We start from the raw sequence: 22,868 nt of genomic DNA on the forward strand, positions 1-22,868 counted from the left end.
TTCCTAACTAGGCTAGACAACCTCTAAGTCTTCACAAGTCAGATCCTCATGGGCCTCTTGTCTGAATCTGAGCTCTCAGTGTGGCTAAGAAACGACCCCGCCATCTCCCTCCCCTCATCTTCCTGACCCCTCCTGCTGCAGGATTCCCTCCCCTCTGTCTCCAGGCCAACAGGGCATCTGCCTTCAGGGGTGCCACCCTGCTTCTATGCAAGCTACAATACTAGCTGCCTTCAAAATTCTTTAAACTGTGAAATTTGTTTCCAGAAAACAGCTACTGGGTTTCTCCCAGAAGCCTGGAACCACAAACAAAAGACCACAAAGAACCTTAATAAAACTTCTTAAAAGAGCAACTATGGGAGTTGTATTATTTTATGATCATAAAATAAAACTAGAAATTAATTTCTATTTAATTGGCTGCAACTGATTTGAAAACAGATACTTATAAAACACATACACTTCTAAATTATTTTGAATCGAAATGGAAATTGAGATAAAAATGAAGTCATTTCTGGGGGGAATAATACAAGTGAAAATATAAATTACAGCTTAAGGAAAGTATCAAAAGCTAAATCCAGAGATCAGTCTATAGCCTTAAATGCTTTTAGTAATGAAGATGAAAGAATGAAAATAAATTTACTAAGAAGTTCTGATTGAAAAGTTTAGAAAAAACGGATAAAATAAACAACAAAAAGAACATGAGGAGGAAGAAAAATATAAAAGCAGGAATTAGAAAAACATCAAAATAAGGTGGGATATAATTTGAGGTTTTTAAAGAACATACTAGATCCCTCTGTCAAACTTAAGGAGGGAGAAAAAAAGAACATGCAAGTTCCATTCAGTGGGAAGAAGAATTTAACAAAGATCAAGGAAGTAAAAAATATTTTAATTACTCTAATTCATGGAAAATCAGGTATAATCAAAATATATGAAAATTTATAAGTTAACAAATGTTGTATGATTCAACTTCTATGAGGTGTCTGATAGTAAATTCATAGAAACAGAAAGTGCAACGGTGGTTGCCAAGGGCTGGGGGAGGGCAATGGGGAGTGTTGTTAATGGGTACAGAGTTTGTGAGTTTTGCAAGATGAAACTCAGTTCTAGAGATTGGTTGTGTGAAAATATGAATATACGTGACCCCACTGAATGTACACTTGAAAACAGTTGAGGTGGTAAATTTTAAGCTATATGTACTGTGCTACCATTAAAAAATTTTTTTAAATACACAAAAACCTTAAAAGTCAAAATGTTGTCCCCAATGAAATTGTCTCAGTTATTTATTTCCTTTCTTATTTAACACTTTGATATGCCCTATAATGCTCTGTATATTTCAACCTTATTAAAGCGTGTGCTTTTAGCAGAGACTATGGTTTCTGGAAATTACTGCCAGGATGCATACTATTCTGAAGACTTAGTGTAGGAAGCTGTGAAGCATGAGGATGTTGATGGAACGGAACCATCAGATGAACTGGTGAATGCTTAAGGTCAACAGAATTGACTCATTTAGTGAGATGCCAGTAGACAAAATTAGCATGTTGTTCCCATATTGACCTTATCACAGCTCTATTTTAAAAAGTCTTGCTGGCAAAAAGCTGACACAGTCACTTGAAATCATGTGATGTCTCTTCTGTTGGACATTTCCCTGAAAATATTACTGAAGTCATTCTTCTTTCTCTGATGTGTAAATCTTAGTATTCTGAAAGCATACAGACATAAACAACAGTGCTATTTGTCCCATAATATAAACCAACTGCTTATCATCCTCTCAACTTATTTTCTGCAGCTTGTGACACATGCTGTTTAGTCTTCAAAATGGATTTACTTTTGTTCAGCTACCACTAACCCAGGTTAACGTGAATTTTCCAGAAGACAGTTGGAGAGAGCTTTAAAGATAAAATTCAGTGCTCCTCATTTTGAGGACAGATTGATATATTAACTCATTGGACACACACAGATTGGGGCCCTGTCTGTGTACCTGGGCCTGGGTTCAGCTCAAGGAATATTAGGTTGACTGTGAACCTCTTCCTATTCTTTTTTTTTTTTTTTTTTGCGGTACGGGGGCCTCTCCCTGTTGTGTCCTCTCAGCCACTCCGCGGCATGTGGGATCTTCCCGGACCGGGGCACAAACCCGCGTCCCCTGAATCAGCAGGCGGACTCCCAACCGCTGCACCACCAGGGAAGCCCTCTTCCTATTCTTGATGAGCTCAGACACTAGTTATTATTGACTTGTCACTCTGGTTTGTCATCACCCCTAACGGCTCTCACCGCGGTGATATCATTTTGGCACGCAACATCGTCTCCAAGGTACAGGAGCAAAAGAGGCTCAGGAAAGCTCCTTTCTAAGGCGTCGATGAGCACACAGTGGGCTCTTCAGTTACGTCTGTACAGTAGGGTTACTCTTTGTAACATATCATTTAACAGGAAAGACCAGGAAAATCAAAATACAACATATATATATTTATCCAAATACACACACGCATATACACACCCATATATTTACATGCACACACAAACACACAGATGAGTGTTCCTACATAGTTTCAAGAAGCAACAAATAGATTTTCGTAATCTGGGTTTCCCAGGTAGTTTCCTTTAAGTCAGGGAACCCTAGCTCTGGGAGGTATCGGCAGAAGTCCCCCCCTTCCCATCAGGTTGCAGAGAATGATCTGGAAGTAGCAATGCTCACCTTGCTGCCACAGTGTAAACTGGCTCCAGTCACCCTTTTCCCTCAGGTTCTCATCTTCAGGCAGAAACAGGCCCTGGGCTCTATCCATCACTGCAAGGCCTTCATCTCGGATTAACTTCCAGTTTCTTTCTAAGGACTAGAGGGAAGATTCTGGTTTTACTGGACTGAAAATATGTCTGGTAAAACACCTTATAGTGACGTGCAGCTTTTTGTTTGTCTGATTAATAAGTAATGAAATGTTCCCTCTCATCTAGATTACTTATTTCAATTTCCTCTAGGACCTCTTGTCAAGGGTGTAAAAAAACCCACCTAATAATTAGTTTTCAGAACCAAATGCCTTTGCAGCATAAACATTTCAGTAATTCCTAGGAACCGCCGAGAGCAATTCCGTCTAAAGTTTGTTTTCAAGTTTGCCTAAAGGTTGTTTTTTTCACAGACCCTAACCAACCAAGAGGACTAATCTTGTTGAGCATTATTACATCAGGACCCTGCCGTACAGTCCATATGACACTCCAGCATCCAAACTGGAATACAAATCACAGACTTAGTTCCACCTCCCAATAGAGGTCCTCATAAAGATGCCATTCAACGTGGTAAATATTAATTAAACTTTCAAGAACATTGGGAAAATGTCCATTGGAGCATGTGATGTGTTATAAAATTAGTAGCAAAATAAAGCCAATAAATGTCCTCGTGTTTAGAATTCAGCCAAACAAAAACATTTCTTTGACTTCTCACTTTGAGGGTGCCTTAGGCTCTGTCAGTAAGTGCCTGGCTGGTGAGGGTAGATCTCACGGGAGGAGGACAGGCTCTCTTCCTGGGAACCCTCACTGCACAGCGATACTGATGAGCGGTGGAGATGGTAGAGGGGTGGGTGCCATGAGGGACAGCAGGCCAGGGCAAGCATCCGGAGTGAGTGGCAGCTTAGGAGGAAGTACTATCAGGAGAATAGAATAAACACGGCATGAAAGAGGCTACAGGCTACACATAGAAACCAGGATTCTGAAACAGTCATAATTTCAAACATTTCTACGTTGCGTGGGAAGTGGATGCGGTCATGGAGTCTATGGGTAGCCGGATAGCGAAGAACAAAATAGATGATTTCAACGAGAATCAGGGCTCAAGAGCAAGGAAGTAAAGCTGATGAGTTACAAACACATACAAAAAATGGAAGCAACAATTAGCGTGCTCTGAAAATGGACCGAGTTGCCTTATAAAACAGGGGTCTTGGCCTTCCCTGGTGGCGCAGTGGTTGAGAGTCCGCCTGCCGACGCAGGGGACGCGGGTTTGTGCCCCGGTCTGGGAAGATCCCGCGTGCCGCGGAGCGGCTGGGCCCGAGAGCCATGGCCGCTGAGCCCGCGCGTCCGGAGCCTGTGCTCCGCAACGGGAGAGGCCACAGCAGTGAGAGGCCCGCGTACAGCTAGCTAGCTAGATAAAGAAATAAATAAATAAGTAAGTAAGTAAGTAAGTAAGTAAATAAGTAAATAAGTAAGTAAATAAATAAATAAACAAACAGGGGTCTCTATCTTTTGAAGTATTCAAGAGAAGGCTGGATGACCAATTACAGGTGGGGCAAAGCACAAGAGAAGGTGTAAAGTGTTTTTACCAACCCGAGCTTTATGAATTAATGATTCAATGTAGGAAAACCGAGGAGCCAGGAAGACGGCACGGGCAGAGGACTCCACCAAAGACAGATACACTCAGAGATTTGTGTGAAGACATGGTACCAACTTCAGCCAAATCCGGGGAACGCTTGTGACACTGTGTGACCACATTAGGTATATTCCAATATTCTAGGGCAAGTGGTAGATTTTAAGATTTGATACTGATTTTATACCGCTTTTTTCCCTTGTTACTTTGAGTCTATTGACATTTCTTTTTTAAAAAAAATCAGCTTTGAGGCTTAATTAACATATAAAATTGTAAGATATTTAAAATGTAGATCGTGGTAATTTGATATACATATACATTGTGAAAGAAATCCCCCCACCTGATTAATTAACACATTTATCACCTCATATATTTATTTATTTGATATTTTGGGAGTGAGAATATTTTACTTCTATTCTCTTAGGAAATTTCAATTTACAATACGGTGTTATCAACTACGGTCGCAATGTTATACATCAGATCCTTAGACCTTATCCATCGCATAGCTGGAAGTTTGTACCCTTTACCCAAACCTCTCCCTACTTCCTTCGCCCCCAGCCCCTGCCAGCCACTTTTCCACTCTCTGTTTCTACGAGTTTTACTTTCTTTTTTTTAAATTGAGATTCCACATTGTAAGTAATACCACACAGTATTTGTCTTTCTGTGTCTGGCTTATCTCACTTGGTGCCCTCAAGGTCCGTCCAAGTCACAAATGGCAGGATTTCTTTTCTCATGGCTGAATAGTGTTCCATTGTGTGTGTGTGTGTGTGTGTGTGTGTGTGTGTGTGTGTGTGTCTTACATCTTCCTTATCCACTCATCCATTGATGGACACTTAGGTTGTTTCTATATCTTGGTTATTGTGGATAAGGGTACAATGAATGCAAAAGTGCAGATATCTCAAAATATTTTATTTTGAATTATATTTGCATTTCTCTGGATATAGACCCAGTAATGGGATTACTGGGTCAGCTGGTAGTTCTATTTTTCATTTTTTGAGGACCCTCCATATTGTTTTCCACAGTAGCTGCACCAATTGATTTTATATTTCTATGAAACCCACCCACTGATTTGTGTCAAAATCTAGAGCTGCTTTTATCATCACCATGCTCTCTGCTGGTGTGGATCATCTGTCCACAAATAATCTTGAAACCATGCCCCACAGAGTTAAAAAAACCAGCCTGAAACTGTGCCCCATTGGGTTAACAGAAACTTGGTGACTAACAGAAATTCTTGAGTTTGTCTTATAGTTTGCTATATATCTGCTTGCAACCTACTTTACTACCCATGCTCGCCTTAATTATTTTCTTGCAAATTGTATACCCTCCAAGCTTCATGTAGCCTAAACAATAAGACGTTTGCCTGAGTTGTTTTCCAGGCACTTGGAGTCAGCTGTGTCTAGTTCAAGCTCCAGCTGGCTAAGGCTGGTTGGGACCACTGACCCTAAAACTGGGCCTGTATAGGTGTCTGATGAATGACCGTTTGATGTCGAGGACCAAAACCTGCACACTCAGATCATGCTAAGTGCCTCCATTTTTATTTTATTTTATCTATTTATTTTGTTTTATTTAAAAAAAATTTTTTTTCTAGGCCATGCCAAGCAGCATGTGGGATCTTAGTTCCCCGACCAGGGATCGAACCTGTGCCCCCTGCATCGGGAGCATGGAGTCTTAACCACTGGACCACCAGGGAAGTCCCTCCGTTTTTACATATACATTCCATGAAGAAGCATGTAACTTAGAAACACCTTGGGCAGACCACTGATTACCTCACGTTTTCCCTACATCCAATCACCTTTCCCCACCCCTAAGATCACTCTACTTCTTTATCCATAAATATCTCAAGCTCCTTGCCTTCAGGGAGGCAGACCTGAGACTGGTTCTCCCGTCTCCTCCCTTGGCTGCCTGTGAATACATCCTTTCTTTGCTGCTGCGAACCTGGTAAACGAACCTGGTTTGGTAACAATTTCAATATTATTTCATCCCAAGAAGGTAATTCATAAATAGTAAGTCAAAGACTGCATTGCAATTAAGAGATACTCGGGCTTCCCTGGTGGCGCAGTGGTTGAGAATCTGCCTGCCAATGCAGGGGACACGGGTTCGAGCCCTGGTCTGGGAAGATCCCACATGCCGCGGAGCAACTGGGCTCGTGAGCCACAACTACTGAGCCTGCGCGTCTGGAGCCTGTGCTCCGCAACGGGAGAGGCTGCGATAGTGATAGGCCCGTGCACCGTGATGAAGAGTGGCCCCCACTTGCCGTAACTGGAGAAAGCCCTCGCACAGAAATGAAGACCCAACACAACCAAAAATAAATACAGAAAGAAAGAATTATTAAAAAAAAAAAAAAAGAGAGATACTCAAAAACCCTCACTTAGGCAGGTCCCCAGAGTGAGAGAAGACCATGGTTTTCTCAAGAATCCCAAGATCATGGAAAGAGAATGCACCCCAGATGCATCTCCCCAAATGTACCTAAACTGCCAACACTCCCTGCAGCTACTGTAACTTATTCAAGTTGTTAGATAAATCTGTCTAATTCTTGTTAAACTGCCACAAAAACAGGGGAGAATTACCTCTCTAACACTTGAAATTACTTTTCCAATGAGGTTATCAGTGCCTGATATGGCAGGCAGGCTCTCACCCTCTGCCCTCCCAGAACTTTAGTGGCTTCTTTCATTTCTTTTGAAAGCTGATTTTAGGGGCATCTTTGGAAAGAGCTGATCTTTTGTTCCTAAAATAGGGCACAGAGCCCTAGGGAAAATGTTCAAGTGATTGCCTCACTAAACAAAATGTTTAAATTTTCTTTAAGGGCAGGCTGTCTTTTACATGTGAAATGTCGTTCCTGCCCCCTTCCGCACCCCTCTCCCCAGGGTCCCCCCAGGGAAGTGTCGCTGCAGAGGGACTTTTCCAGGAATAGTGATGACTTAAAAAAAAAAACTTTCTTGTTTGCCTTTGTCATATGTGCCGCAGGGGCACATATGACAGACTCTGCAGGACAGAGTCTGGCTGAAAGAAGCAGACAGATGCAGGGTCTCCCGGTCGGTCCCAAGCTGGAAACACTCTTGCGGCAGTGCCACCGACCTGCTCAGTATGCTCAGTGCTGAGCAGACACTGCACCGACATTTATTTTCATCATGAAACAGCCACTCAGCATTTCCTCTTTAGAGTTCAGTAGTTTGTCATGGAATTTGACAACTGGAAGTGTCTGTGCTCTGAGTGCAGTGGAGACTTTTCCACTTAGTGATGACAGAGGACTTGGGCCGGTGACTGAGCCTAAGGTCCCACAATCTAGCACCAGAACCGGCTCTGTGGTGGCCCCTGATTATCCCCGGGGCACCTGGGGGAGGAGGGTGTCAGGCTGCGGTGGGCTCGGGGCCCTGCGCCCCTCTGGGGCAGAACGGCCGTGGGTCCCCGTCTCCTGTGACTTACAGGGCACACACTGGGCACATACTGGTGGAACGAGGTGTCCCTGGCTGGGAACTGGGTGCGTCTCAAAGGGGGCGCACACTGACAACTGGGAAAGACTGGGCTAACCAGATCACACCAGCTCTACCTGGTGATATGATGAAAAACACAAAGGTCACAACCATCACGATCCCCTACGTGTTCAACAGAAACATTTTTCCTACTAAGGTAAGGACTCTGCTTGGGGGTGTTTTTCAGCTTTGGAAAGACATGGCAGGGTCTCTTTTACGGGCATCGGGGAGAAATCTGGAATGGGACCTGGGAATGGCATTTTCAAGCACAAACCAATGAACGGCACTATAAAAAAAATTCACGTGGTTACAGGGGATTAAAGACCAAACCTAATTACGTGTGTGTTCCTGAGAGAGAGAGAAAGGGGGGGGGGGACCAGGGGGGAGGGGTAGGAGGAGGAAGAACGAGAAGGAAAGAAGAAATGTACTTTCTCGACAGTAACATTATTAGTTGTCTGACTTGGCAAAAAATTCCGCTTTTTAGGAACTTCCAACGGGAACTTGAAGGCTCACACAGAGCGGGCCATGCCTACATTTTTAAAGGTTTCATTTGACCTATTACTTCCTTGACCCTAAATTTATTCATTTCATGAAACTGAAAAGAGAAACTCATAGGGTTAGTATTTGAGTTGGTTGCCCAGAAGACAACAGCTTCTGATTCACGTTTCTTCTTCTGGCTACACAGGCTTTAGAAAATAGAGATTCGCTTGTTTTCACAGTGCCTCATGGCCTCGTAAACCCGTCATCAGCACTCGCCTCTCAGTTACACCTCAGCTATCTTTGGCGCTCCAGTCATCTAGAGATGGACTTCCCAGTTTCAAGCCTCATCAATCCCAAACTGTGCGCCAGCTCTCCTTAACCCACACCCTCCCTCCAGTTCAGGGCCATTTCCTCCTTTCCCAGATATTCTGCTCACCCCGCTTGGATGGCACACTTTTCTCTTCCACATCAGATTAAGTCCTACTTTTAAAGGCTTCTCCTAAAACTGATTACTTGCAGAAAGCCTTTAGAGGAGACAGACTAATACTTAACAATTTCCCTTACTATTTCCCTTCATTCAATTAAGACACACACGTTTTTTTAAAAGTCAAATACTTCTACAAGTCTTATAATGAAAGCACCAGTATCTTACTCAAGGTTTTCCCAGAGTCCAACCCCCAACTAATTCCTTTAAATATTTTTTTCTCATATTTGCCTGCTTCTATCTAAGTAATCTGTTTATACTGCTATCTCTGGATTTATTAATTCTAGACTTGATCTCTCATTTTCTGTCAGGGAAGGGAACAAGTTAACAATTTGATGTCTTTTCCGTCTTCTCCATCTAGCAGTTCAGCTCATGTCACAAACCTTTCTTACATCTGGGTAAACTCACATTTGGGTTTTACTGAGTTGTAACAATTACTCTTCATTTCACATGCAGCATTTATAAATTCTGCCTCCTTTTCTTTGGCTTAATTTTGTAATGGCCTTATCACTGTTTCTTCTTTATAGCCCTGCAAGAGTGCTGTAAAATCTCTTATACTATTCTACACCTTGCCAAAAACATCATGTAAGCTATTACTTTCTTTCTCTCTTTCTCCGAAGATAACCCTCCAGTAGCCACCTGCCTTGCTCTGCTCTGAACTGGTCGGTGTTTGGGCTTGCTGGACAACTGTCATCATGGAGCTTCTCTTGACCTCTGCCCAGTATGAGGCTCCCTAATTATTGGATTCTAATCTGGATAAAGGATTATCTGTGTTCTTGAGAAAGGACACACCACAGGTAAAACTGAATTTCTAAAGATGTCTGAAGCTATTCTTTTAAAAAAATTTTATTGAAGTATTTACAATGTTGTATTAATTTCTTCTGTACAGCAAAGTGATTCAGTTATACGTGTGTGTGTGTATATATATATATATATATATATATATATATAATATATATATTCTTTTTCATATTCTTTTCCTTTGTGGTTTATCGCAAGATATTGAATACATTTCCCTGTGCTCTACAGTAGGACCTTGTTGTTTATCCATTCTATATATAATAGTTTGCATCTGCTAATCCCAAACTCCCGATCCATCCCTCCCCCTTGGCAACCACAAGTCTGTTTTCTGAGTCTCTTTCTGTTTCATATATATGTTCATTTGTGTTGTTTTATAGATTCCGCATATAAGTGATATCACATGGTATTGGTCTTTGTCTTTCTGACTTATCTGAAGCTATTCTTACACTTGATTGAAGGCTTGACTATGTACAGAATTCTAGGTAGCACATAATTTCTACATAGACTTTTGAAATCATTGATCCATTGCGTTATATAACATTTAGTGTTGCTGTTGGGAAATCTGATGCCTTTTGGATTCTTTTTTTTCTTTTCCCCTGTAGAAGCTTTATAAAAGTCAATACAGTGTAGTGGTTAGGGGTGTAAAACATGGGAGCCAGGCTGCCTGGTTTGAAAATCTGACTGTGCCACTTATTATTAGCTGTGTGCTATTGGGCAAGTTACTTAACCACCCTGTGCCTTAGAGTCCTCACTTATAAAGAGCATAAAATACTGCTACTTCCCTCAGGAGTCTATAAGAAGATTAAATGTGCTATATATGGATAGAGCTATGATGATAATGATGAGAATTTTGAGATCTTCTTTGTTGATTTTTTTTCTTTTTTCTTTTTTTTGCGGTACATGGGCCTTTCACCGTTGTGGCCTCTCCCGCTGCAGAGCACAGGCTCCGGACGCGCAGGCTCAGCGGCCATGGCTCACGGGCCCAGCCGCTCCGTGGCATGTGGGATCTTCCCGGACCGGGGCACGAACCCGCGTTCCCTGCATCGGCAGGCGGACTCCCAACCACTGCGCCACCAGGGAAGCCCCAAATTTCCTTTTCTTATAAGGACACTAGTCATATTAGATTAGGGACCACCCTAATGACCTCATTTTAACTTTACCTCTTTAAAGGCCCTATCTCCAAGTACAGTCATATTCAGAGGTACTAACGGGATTAGGAATTCAATATATAATTCTTGAGGCGACACAAGTAACTTGTAACACTAATGCAGGTTCAGGTTAGAACTAGATCCAGCTAAGAAAGCAAATAGCAGATGGGAAGGGATCAGGAATCAAGTAAGTCTATAGCAGCAAAATAAAGCATAGTTATGGAAAAAGTCAGGAAGAGCTTTTAACATGTGAACAAACCATAATACAAGAATTCACAGAGCTCAGGTTAACATAAGCAAGATTAGGTAAATAACTGTGTATGACTAGCTGTTAAGAAAAAAGGGAATTGAGAAAATATAGACATTGGCAACTGAGAAGTCCCAGAGATGTGCATGTACTTTGAAAGGTTCTGACTCTAAATTAAGAGAAGGCATGTGGTCGAAGACTATTCCAGGCCAAGTTTACGCATTAAATTGGAGTTAGAACGAATTGATAATAGTGGTGCGCTACTAAAATGTATACCATTTTAACCTAATTATCTAAGAACATGCTGGCTATAGTTAATTATTTTAGGAATTATAGATCTGACTTTTTAAAGTCAGTTTACTTAAATCTTTGCTAAAACATGCCTATACTTTACACTGTGATGAGAAGACATGGGTAGCAGTGTCCCCTACCTTAGAAAGAATATACCATGTAGAGGGGCATCCTCCTGAGCACGGAGCTGAAGTTATGAAATCCAAGCAAACACCATAGCGCGTGCAATGCTCTCACAGCAAACTGATTTTAATAAAATCTCTAGGGAAATTAGTAGCATTGAAGGAGCGATCTCTTGCTGGTCCTAGTGCATTTTAATCAGACCTCCTGCTTTTCAAGTTTGAATATAAAAATAAAGGAAAACATCTGACATTTCTTATCGTGGAAATAAACAAGGACCAACCAAATGAGAAAAGCAAAGGCTATTTATTCAGACAAGCAAGGGAGTCTGCTACCATCACCAGTGTTTTGCCAGAGACGGGGGAAAACTTTCTAGTGAAAAAAGAGAAGGATTCGGGGTGCCCTGATTGGAGGCTGTTGGCCTGGGGAAGCTGTAGGCAGGCTGACTAGAAGCTGGGTGTTCTAGTGATTGGTTAGCGGAGCATATTTGACTTTCTCTGGTTGGTCCTAAGTTGGAAGCGGGGACAAATACTAGGAAAGCTGTCAGTTATTAATCAAGTCCTGGCCATTTGGGGCAGAATGTTATAGAAATTATTGTTTAGCTTTCTGGATTTGCCGCTGGAGATAGTAATCTGGCCTCCTGCCAGTCTGATGTACAGTAGGCTGGCTTCCTGGTTTATTTGTTGTAGAAAAGGGGTTCGTTTCCCTGGCAGGCTGTTGCAGATTGTAGGTCCAGGTTCTATTTTTATAAATGGTCTGGCCATTGCCGCTTAGTATATACAGTTTCTCGTATCCTTACTGAAGGGAAAGGATAGCATAAAGTACGTGGCACAGGGCAGAAGAGTCTTGGAGGACTGAATTTTGCTCTTTCTAAAGAGTGGGAGAAAAGGGGTTTCTTCTCCTAGGAGAAAGGCAAAAAGAGAGCCCAGATTGCCAGGAGAAGCAGCCAGCCTGAGGGCTTCAAGGACACAAGAGTGCAAAGGAGACCCACAGCCCAGACTGGCAGGGATGCCAGCCAACATTCTCAGTCAGAGGAAGGTAAAAGGGGAAATAAAGTTCTGTCGTCCCTTCCCTGCTCTACCCAGAGGGAACAGTGCAGCGGGCTAGGTCAGGAGGGAGTAAAAACCCCAAAGCTCCTAATCTCAAGGGGCTGCAAGTCTGACAGAGACTTTCTGTTTATATATAAAATAAACCACTAGATAAACAGATAAGCAAGTTATCTATAATGTGTATATGCACATGCATCCATCGGTGTGTATGTCTATTAAGATATAGATCATGACCTACTGAAACAGAGCAGGACCCTGTGGTCCTTGCCCCCCATGTCCTCCGCCTGCCTTTTGTCTGTGGAAAAACTTTAGCCAAAGAATAAGTTTAATCAGAGAAGTGAGAAAATGCAGAAGCAAAGGAAAACAGTCCAATAAGACTAAATAATAACAGTTTAGTCAGGAAGCAAAGTCATGGAACTTTAATTCCTCCTCAAGGGCTACAGATAATATTCTGAGCCCTATCCTGTGAGCTGTCTTGTAGATACTGAAACCCTCACGGGGTGGAAGAAATTAACTACATGACGAGCAGACTGTAGCCATGACATGAGCTGCCACAATTCCGAGAATTAGCCTCAAGGAAATGGGAACAAACCGACCCGGAACTGAAGAGTAACTGTACTTAAAACAATCAAGATGATGCTTGTCAGACCACCACGTGACCAATTTCAAGACGACTGTCAGAGCTGCCTGTGCTGTTTCTGCGCGCAGCCCCTCCCTGCACCTGTAAAAGCTCTTGCCCCCTGGCTGTCCTTTGGACAGGAGTCCGCCTCCACACACCTCGCCCTCTCCCCACCCCGATCCCCGCATGCCAGCTCTTGAGCGGTGAACAGCCAGATCCTGCTTTTGGTAACACTGCTTGATCAAAAATTTTGGAACTGCAAATGGCGTACTAACCTACAGATGCAGCTTGCAGTGTAGTGCCCGGGTCTGTAAGTCAAACACTGTACTGCAAGCTCCCGAGGTGGACCAGAGATAAAGGCAATTTTTAGGCATTTTAAAAAAACTGACAAATATTGAAAGCTCATCAATTTTGCTTTGAGGAAGAAAATGACCTTTTAGTTTGAAATAATTCAAAGAATTTCTAATATTTCACCCTTTTGATATGTTGCCATAACTGGCATCTTAGACCCTCCTATAATCGTAGCAGAGTGTCAGCTCTTATTAAGGGCTCACACTTAAACACACACGGGAACATCCATGACGGTGGCATTTTGTTGTGTTTTGTTCTGTTTTTGCACCTTGTAGGAGAGGAGGAACTGAGGCAATTATTTTGCATTTGGAGAGAAAGAAACCGAGGCCCAGATGGATGAAATGACTTCCTCAAGGTGTCAGAGCAGAGAGCAAAACTAACCTGCTTCTAAAGTTCACTTTTAAATCACATAACCATCGAATTCTGTAAATTCTCTGCACTCCTGTTGTCATTTTTAGTGAAAGTATCATTGGAATCCAAAAGTCGAAAGTCTGATTTAGAAAAATAGGATTAAACTATTACGTTACTCTTAAGAAACTGCTTTCAGCACTTCTTTATAGTATGATACTTATTTTTCTATAAAATTGATAATCCTCTTACTTTATAGCTTAATTCCACTGTAAGTCTGACACTTTTGCTTCTGTCTCAATCCAATTCACTTCAAAAGCAGTTCAGTGAAAATATTCAAATATTTAATCACACAGATACAAATGTTGAACCACGAATTCACTCCTGTGTAAGTCTTATTTTTGTCCAGGTGGCATTATTCATACACAATGGGTTTCTTAATTAATAAAAGCCAAGAGTCTGAGAGAAAATGCCAGGAAGAGTATCATTCAATCAATCATTCTTACGCACTGTGTCACAACACTGGCAAGTTGTACTGGGCACTTCTCCAACTGTAATAAAACTACCGTATGAGGAGGGAAAACTTATCAGTGATGCTACAAGCTTCTATCAGAGCAAATGCTGTGAAAACCTCAGAAAAAGCATGCAAGACTTTCCCTTTTTCCCAGTGATGAATGCAGAGTTAGGTAGCAGGGGAAAAAATAGAAAAGGGTTATTTTGAACTATGGTTTTCAGTTGCTATTGGCTGTTGTGTTCTCCATGTTACTACAGCGGTTTCAACGCATGCATGTTTACATCTAAATTAGCCACGGAATAATTTGGATCAAAAAGCTAATCTCAAAAAGAAGAATAGCAAACTTCTTAAGTATGATGGCTTTCCTCTCACTGGAAACGATTTCTTTTCCCTTTTCTATTTATAACCTAGCAAAGACATTAGTCTATTTTTGTTTCAATTTCTACATTAAATACCCCCCAAACACTTAGGGTTTTCATATTTGTTATTTGGGCAAAAAAAGTACTCAATTTTAATGAACATATGCCTAAAAGAGAAAACTCTACTGGGATATTTTTCTCTAAATATTTTTCATCGAGTTGCACAGCCTCTTAACACCCCCAGTGCACGGAATTGCCAAATTGCAAGCTACACAATAAGGGGAAACAATGACAATTCAACAAAATGGAAAAACACAGATGATAACATTTTACTGAACATTGTCCCCATGCTTTCAAGAAAATTGCACTCTATAGCTCACTGGAACATACAAGGAAAATAATTTAAATGAAAATGTGCTATGCATGGCAGTTAATCATTACGTAAGGGCCAGATCTGGGTAATTATTCTAAAAGCATTTTGGCCAAACATGGCAGCTACCTCATCTAGAAGGTTTCCACCTTACAATATGAATGCCTGGGTGATGATCCATGATCCATAATAGTCAAATCTGTAATTTGAAAACGGAAAAAAATCTTGATGTGCAAGTGTGTGTCAGCTAAGTTGTTCTGGGCCCTGGGTTCCTCACACAGAAAGTTCTGCCTTGTCATACTCACTACTGGTGAGTGGTCACCCGAAATTACTTTTTTTTAAGTCATAACATATACAATATTAACATTACTGCAAATCAAGGTAGTCAGTAAAGTAAAGCTAACTTTACAATCACAACCCACAGCTGTCACACACTCTGAGATTCTATGCTGCTGGGGACCCTGTGATTAACGCCCAGGACTTGCTTTTTTTCTTCTTAGATGAAGCAGAGCTTAAAACAGGCAGGGCTGAAATCAAGCCCAGAGAAACAGAATTTTGAAATAAAGATTTTAATAATCTTTTTTTTTTTTTTTTTTTTTTTTTAGCCGCTCCGCGGCATGTGGGATCCTCCCGGACCGGGGCACGAACCCGTGTCCCCTGCGTCGGCAGGCGGACTCTCCACCACCGCGCCACCCGGGAGAAGCCCCCTAATAAAGATTTAATTGGCTAGAAGGAGAATAACATGAGACGTAAGAGCAGACCTCAGTAACTTTGAGGGCGTAGTGAGGTACCAGTGAAGGCACAGACTTGAGGATAAGAAGGCCTCAGCTCCAATCCCAGCCCTGACCTATTAAATATAGGGCCTTGGGCAAATCTCTTAGTTTCTCTAAACCTTACTTACTCAAACTTAAGTGGGTACAATGACACCTATCTTGAAAAGTTGTTGTAAAGATGAGAAGTATTATATACAAAAGTGCTCAGCACAATGATTACAAATAGGCATTTAATACATGATGGCTGTTATTATTTCAATAATACATAAAATTTCAAATTTTGCTTTCCAACTAATTTTTTAGAAACTAGAAAATACTTTCCTATGAAAACAAGGTAACACATAAATTAAAATGATAAATGACAACAATAACTAATGTTTATTGAGCACTTCCTACTTATTAAATAAACAGCCATGGAACAAGCACTATTGCCATAGGCACTTTGCAGATAATGAAACAGAAGCATGAAGAAGTGTTGCTCAATGTCACATGGCTAGTAAGGAATGAGACCAAAAATTCAAACCCAGGCAGCGTGGCTACAGAGCCAATGCTCTAAACTGCTTCACTGTATTGCCATCCACAGCCGAATGCATAAAGAGGATGTGGTGTATATATATATAGAATGGAATATTACTCAGCCATAAAAAAGAATGAAATTCCGCCATCTGCAGCAACGTGCATGGACCTAGAGAGTATTATGCATAGTGAAATAAGCCAGACAGAGAAAGATAAATACTCTATGTTATCACTTACATGTGGAAAATAAAAAATAAAGCAAATGAATATAACAAAACAGAAACAGACTCACAGATACAGAAAACAAACTAGTGGTTACCAGGGGGGAGAGGGGAAGGAGGAGGGGCAAGATAGGGGTATGGGATTAAGAGATACAAAACACTATGTATAAAACAGATAAGTAACAAGGATATACTCTATAGCACAGGGAATTATAGCCATTATCTTGTAATAACTTCTAATGGAGTACAAACTGTAAAAATACTGAATCATGATGTTATATACCTGAAACTAACATAATATTGTAAATCAATTATACTTTAGTGAAAAACCAAACGAAAGAGACAAACCAACAAAACCAGGCAATATGGCTATGGAGCAGATGCTCTAACCTGCCTCACTGTACCGCCTCACTGATGGTTAAGTTAGGTGTTCTTCATCAACCCCCAGAAACCTGTTTAGTTTTCAACATACTTGAACCACAACATATATATCACAGTTTCCCAATTTTTAACAGATTGATTGAGACATAACTCACATACCATAAAATTCACTCAATTAACTTTTTAAAATTCAGTGGTTTTTAGTGCATTCACAGACTTGTGAGCCATCAACACTATCTAATTTTAGAACATTTTCATCACACCAAAAAGCAACTCCTTACTCAGGAGCAGTTGCTCGCCCTCAGGCCCTCTCCTCAGTCCCTGGCTCTCACCCCTTCCTCTCTCTGTTGATTTGCTTTCTGGACAATTCATATAGATAGAATCATGTACCACATGGTTCATCCATGCTGTACCATGGATCCTGGCACTTCTTCCTTTTTTATTGCCATTGTGTAATATACTACATTTTGTTTATTCTTTCATTCATCATTTAGATGGACCTTTGGGTGATTGGCCACTTTTTTTCTATTATGAATAACGCTACTAAGAACATTCAGCGACGCATTTTTGTATGAACATATGTTTGCATTTCTCTTGGGTATACACCTAGGAGAAGAATTGCTGGGCCTTAACTCTGTGTTTAACATTTTGAGGAACTGCCAAATCATTTTCCAAAGTGGCTGCACCCCTCTGCATCCCAGCCAGCAAAGTTCCAGGGTTCCAGTCTCTCCACATACTTGCTACCACTTGTTAATGTTCATCTTTTTTTGTTGCAGGCATCCCAGTGAGGGTTAAAGGTATCCTATTGTGGTTTTGATTTGCATTTCCCTAATGACAAATGTCATCGATCACCTTTACATAGGCTTCTCGGCCATTCATTAACTTTTTTGAATAAGTGTCTGTTCAAATCTTTCCCCATTTTTTAACCAAGTTATCTGTCTCTACACTGAGTTATCAGAGTTCTTATTATATCCAGAGTTCTTACTATATCATATATATATATATGTTAGATATATGACTTGCAAATATTACCTCTCATTCTACGGATTTTACTTTCACTTTATTGATCATGTCCTTTGAAGTACAAAAGTTTAAGTTTCAATGAAATCTAATTTATTTTGTCTTTTGTCACTTGTACTTTCAGTGTCATACCCAAGAAAACCATTGCCTAACTCAATAATGTTATGAACACTTCTATGTTTTCTTCTACAAGTTTTATAGTTTTATCTCTTACATTTAGGTCTATATCCATTTTGAGTTTGTTTTTATGTATAGTATGAGGTAGCTTTATTTTTTTGCATTGGATTTGCATTTTGCAATTGGATATCCAATTGTCCCAGGATCACCTGTGAAAAAGACAGTTCTTTCCCCTTTGCATTGTCTTGGCATCTTTGTCAAAAATCATAAATGTAAGGGTTTATTTCTGTACTTTCAATTCTTATTCCACTGATCTACATGTCTATCCTTATGGAACTATCACACTGTCTTGATTACTTTAATTTGTATGTAGTTAAGTTTTGAAACTGGCAAGTCTAAGTTCTCTAACTTTGTTCTTTCTCAAAATTGTGTTGGCTATTCTTGGTCCCTTGTGTTTTCATACGAATTTTAGGATCCGTTTGTCAATTTCCATAAAAGAAAAAAAAGCCATGTGGAATTTTGATAGAGATTGTGTTGAAAGTTTAGATCAACTTGGGAAATATTGCTATCTTAATATCAAGTTTTCTGGTCCATAAACATGGAATGTGTTTCCATTTCTTTAGAGGTTTGAAATTTCTTCCAATACAATTTCATAGTTTTCAGTGTACGTCTTGCACTTCTTTGTAAGATTTATTCTTAAGTATCCTTTAAGAGTTGGATGATGACCCCCAAATTTACATGTTGAATCTTACTCCCCCAGTACCTCAGGATGTGACCCTTTTTGGAGATAGGGTCTTCACAGAGGTAATAAAGTTAAAATTAAAACATGAGGGTGGGCCCTAATCCAATATGACTGGTGTCTTTTACAAAGGGTGCCCTTTATAAACAGGGAAAGTTCAGAGACAGACACACAAACAGGGACAACATGCCATGTGAAGGTGATGGCAGAAATTTATAGGCCACACAACTCCAAAGGTTGCCAGAAAACCACCAGAAGCTAGGAGAGAGGGATGGAACAGATTCTCTTATAGCCCCTGGAAGGAAGCAACCCAGCTGACACCTTGATCTTGGAATTGTAGCCTCCAGAACTGTGAGACAATTAGTTTGTGATACTTTGCTACTGAAGGTATATCAAGCTAATACAGTATCTTATATTCTTTTTTGAAGCTACTGCAAATGGAATTGTTTTCTTAATTTCATTTTGGGAGTGGGTTTTTTTTCTTTTTTTTGCTAGTGTAAAGAAATACAATCGATTTTTGTATTCTGATCTTATAATAAAATACAGAATAAACATGGTCTAGGAAGACTCATTTAATTATAAGTTTATTGAAACCTCATTGAAAATTTCTTTTCCCCAGTAAACCGAATTGATCAGTGAAGTCTTATAGGTCTTAAAGAACAAGATGTTCTTTAACAAAAAAATTATGAAGAATGTAAAACATATACTTAAAGGTAGAGAAAAGAGTATAAGAAACCTCTATATATCCATCACCTAGATTCCAAAATTATCAATATTTTGTCACTCTTGCTTTTCCCTTCTCACCTCTCTCAGATGAGTGAATGTAGCTATACTGCCTGGTGGGACAAACAGCCCACGAGTTTTGCTCCTGGGTAACCCTACCCCACCTGAATGGGAGTGAACTGAGAGGAGGTTATTTGCTAGACTAGTACAGCTGCCTGCAATACAGACCAGCACAGCGGCCAAACTTAATGTCCTTTCCAAGGGTGGAAAAGTTAGGGTATAAATGAAGAAAAGGAGAAATAATAGCTGCAGGTAAGAGGATGAATAAATAGGGTATGTAATGAGGGAAATCCAATATTACATTAACACCTCGAAGAGGCTCAGGGCAAGATATTGTCTCTTAGCTCAGCTACACCAGATGTCCGAAAGGGTAAAGCCATATGTTGCCAAGACCACTCCTACTTTTGGAACTTATGAGATCTAACGGAGGCCTGCCAACCTGAGTGGCCTCGCCCTGGGAGGTACTTTCATATAATGTGAGAATGGACTGGACTCATTATTATTAATGACTGAATGAGATCTAGTAATGTGCCCACGTCTGTTAACTGTTAGGATTCTTTTGTTAGAAGGGATCTGCGCTCAAAACCCAGAGGGTGGCTTCGGATTAATATAAGAAATATATCTGGTCTTTGTTTCCAGTTCCCGGCATAAACCTCCCAAAACCCATGAAATTTCCTGAATAATTGGAGTGACTTTTGTCATTCATAAGGATCCCTTTTGAGCACACTTGAATTTATGCTAATAAAACGACTTAGCACGGGGCCCCAGATAGCCTCCGGATGGGGCTGGTCACCAGAAAGACCAGGTGATTAGAAGGCTGCAACTTCCAGCCCACCCACCGCTGGGAATGGACATGGGTGTTGCAGATTAAGCTCTATAAATCTCTTGAACCACAAGATTTGATGTGCTTTTGGATGGGTGAGCTTGTCCACAGGCCAGGAGGCTGTGTACCCCAGTTCCATGAGGACAGAAGCTCCTACACTCAAGACCCTTCTGGACTTATGGGTGAAAGGGTGGTGAGAAACCCTCCTGTCTTCCATTAGGCCAGACACCAAAGAGATTTGTAAAAATACACGACAATTCCCATCTTCTCACTTCACTTTTTTTGCTTTGAAAATGTATTTTTTAAACTTATTGATGTTAACATGTAATGGAGTTATTATTTTATTTTCATAGAAGTCATTTAAAAGATTAAATTTCCTTTCAGTTTTAACTTCTAAAAATTATATTGATACATATAATCCCCCAACACACACACACAGAACCCCTTGGGGTGCTCAATAAGTTTTAAGAGCGCAAAGGGGTCCTAAAGCCAAAATATTTGAGATCTGTTCTTCAACAAATTTCTTTCTTCACCATCTCACCTAAACTCTTGGCTGATTGGATGAAGATCCTTTTTGCCGTATTTTCTGCAAATGCCACTGGAAAGAAAATCTATCTCCTCCCTGACATTCCTTTCCATGAGAAGCCGTCTTTGAATTTAGAGGACGAGACAGACAAGGACTCGACAAAGTTAACACTCACCTTCACTAATTCTGTGTAGCCCGTTTCCTTGGGGGTCCACCACGGCTGGGCTTTCAGTCCATGAACGTTGTAGAGTGAGCGCTGCCACACAGATGCAAAGTGGCCCCTCTGGTGCCCAAGCTCGTACCACTTATATGCCTGGAAGAGTTCAGAGAGACTGAACTCCAAACGAAGCAGTTTTACTAACTTTACAATGAAAGTCCCTAAAAACAAGGTCTGACTTTTAAATAAAGAGCTTGCTAGTCAGGTGCCCAAATCTGTCACACTGGTAAAAATACTGTTATTTTGGGTCTCTTCTGATTGGGTCTCTGATTATGACCTATTATTTTAAATACATGTGTGTTTTTTATTTTCACTCCTAGGCTGTAAGCTCTCTGAACACAGGACTCCACTGCACTCACTGGTCTCCCCAGAGTGTCCAGCAGAATCTAGGACTTTGTTGAGTGGATAAATCATCTAAGACACAAAAGGGGACTATGTTTATATTTTAGCTTGCATTTCTTAAAGTCTGTGTTTCCTTTCAAAGGAAAGGAGTATGATTTTCATCATTTCTTCACAGATATCTGCATTTACTGAATTGGGATGTTAAGAAAGACAGCAACTTCCTTGGTTTTTTTTGGCCACGCCCGGCGGCATGCTGGATCTTAGTTCCCTGACCAGGGATTGAACCCGTGCCCCCTGCAGTGGAAGCGGGGAGTCCTAACCACTGCACCACCAGGGAATTCCCAGACAGCAACGTGAACAGTCTTCTCACGTCCACATGAAGAAGGCTGCCCCAAGGTAACGAAGTATAAATCCTCCATTAAAGAAGCAGAGCGAAAGAAAATATTATTCTGAGTTAGCAGTAAATAGAGTGATAGCCCGCATTAGATTTTTTTAGAAGGGAATTTTTGTTCCTAGTATTTTTTCTTCCTGCCATAAGGGATAACATTTGCGGTTGCAGGCTAGCTGTAACATGATACAACTTGCCTCCAAGAAGACTAACTAGCCTTTTCAGGGACAGCTGGCTGCAGTCTGCAGCTCCATACGTACCCTTCAAAGGATGCCCGAACCATATCCTCTCCCAGGGGCCCTCCCCACATGCCTCCTGCACTGTGCTCACCCCATTGACTGGAAGACGGTTCTAGGAGAGTGCCTAATGGTATCGCCTCCATTATTTTAATTCTGATCTAATGATTACTTTTGAAGAGTGATTTCAAATACACATTTTGACCAATGAAAACAGGCAGTTAATATCAAGCAGAGTAAGAAGATAGAAGAATATCTTCACAAAACCACATCTTACTTTAGATGTAAGAAATAATAACTTTTAAGTCTCTTAAAATTCATAAGTCAAAAAATTTCCTTCGCTAGAAAAATCAAGTGTGATAGCAGAACCACTCCTATTTTCAGTAACACTTTTCAGCTTACTACTAGCTTGTGCATGTGTAATTTCATTTGATCTTTCCAATAATCCTAAATAGCTCCATTTTACAAATGCTCAATCTGAGATTTTAAAAGACTAGATATGTTGAATTATCACCCAGGGCAATTTATTGGCAATTTATTCCTCTTTCCTTCTATCTTTGTATCATTAAAAAAAAAACTATCACAAGAGATCTTCTTAATTATCTTTCTCAATAATATCTCAAATTAAGAATGTATATACTAATCACTTATATGTTTTCCTTGAAATACATGTAAGTGGTAACCATAAAGTAATTTCTTTAAAAACGGCTCATGGGGCTTCCCTGGTGGTGCAGTGGTTGAGAGTCCGCCTGCCGAAGCAGGGGACGCGGGTTCGTGCCCCGGTCCGGGAAGATCCCACATG

At 40.7% G+C, this 22,868-nt stretch overlaps 1 protein-coding gene across 1 annotated transcript in view; it reads right to left on the bottom strand.

Annotated features, from left to right (window-relative positions):
• Positions 1-22,868, bottom strand: part of ASPH (aspartate beta-hydroxylase) — a 216,926-nt gene that overhangs the window by 13,381 nt on the left and 180,677 nt on the right. The window contains exons 21-22 of the mRNA XM_007471474.1: positions 21,059-21,196; positions 2,684-2,819 (exon numbers count right to left, since the gene is read on the bottom strand). Coding sequence (XP_007471536.1) covers positions 2,684-2,819; positions 21,059-21,196 — 274 coding nt within the window. The remainder of the gene's footprint in view (positions 1-2,683; positions 2,820-21,058; positions 21,197-22,868) is intronic.

Source organism: Lipotes vexillifer, unplaced genomic scaffold (assembly GCF_000442215.2).
Source record: "Lipotes vexillifer unplaced genomic scaffold, Lipotes_vexillifer_v1.1 scaffold165, whole genome shotgun sequence".
NCBI classification, from domain to species: domain Eukaryota; kingdom Metazoa; phylum Chordata; class Mammalia; order Artiodactyla; family Lipotidae; genus Lipotes; species Lipotes vexillifer.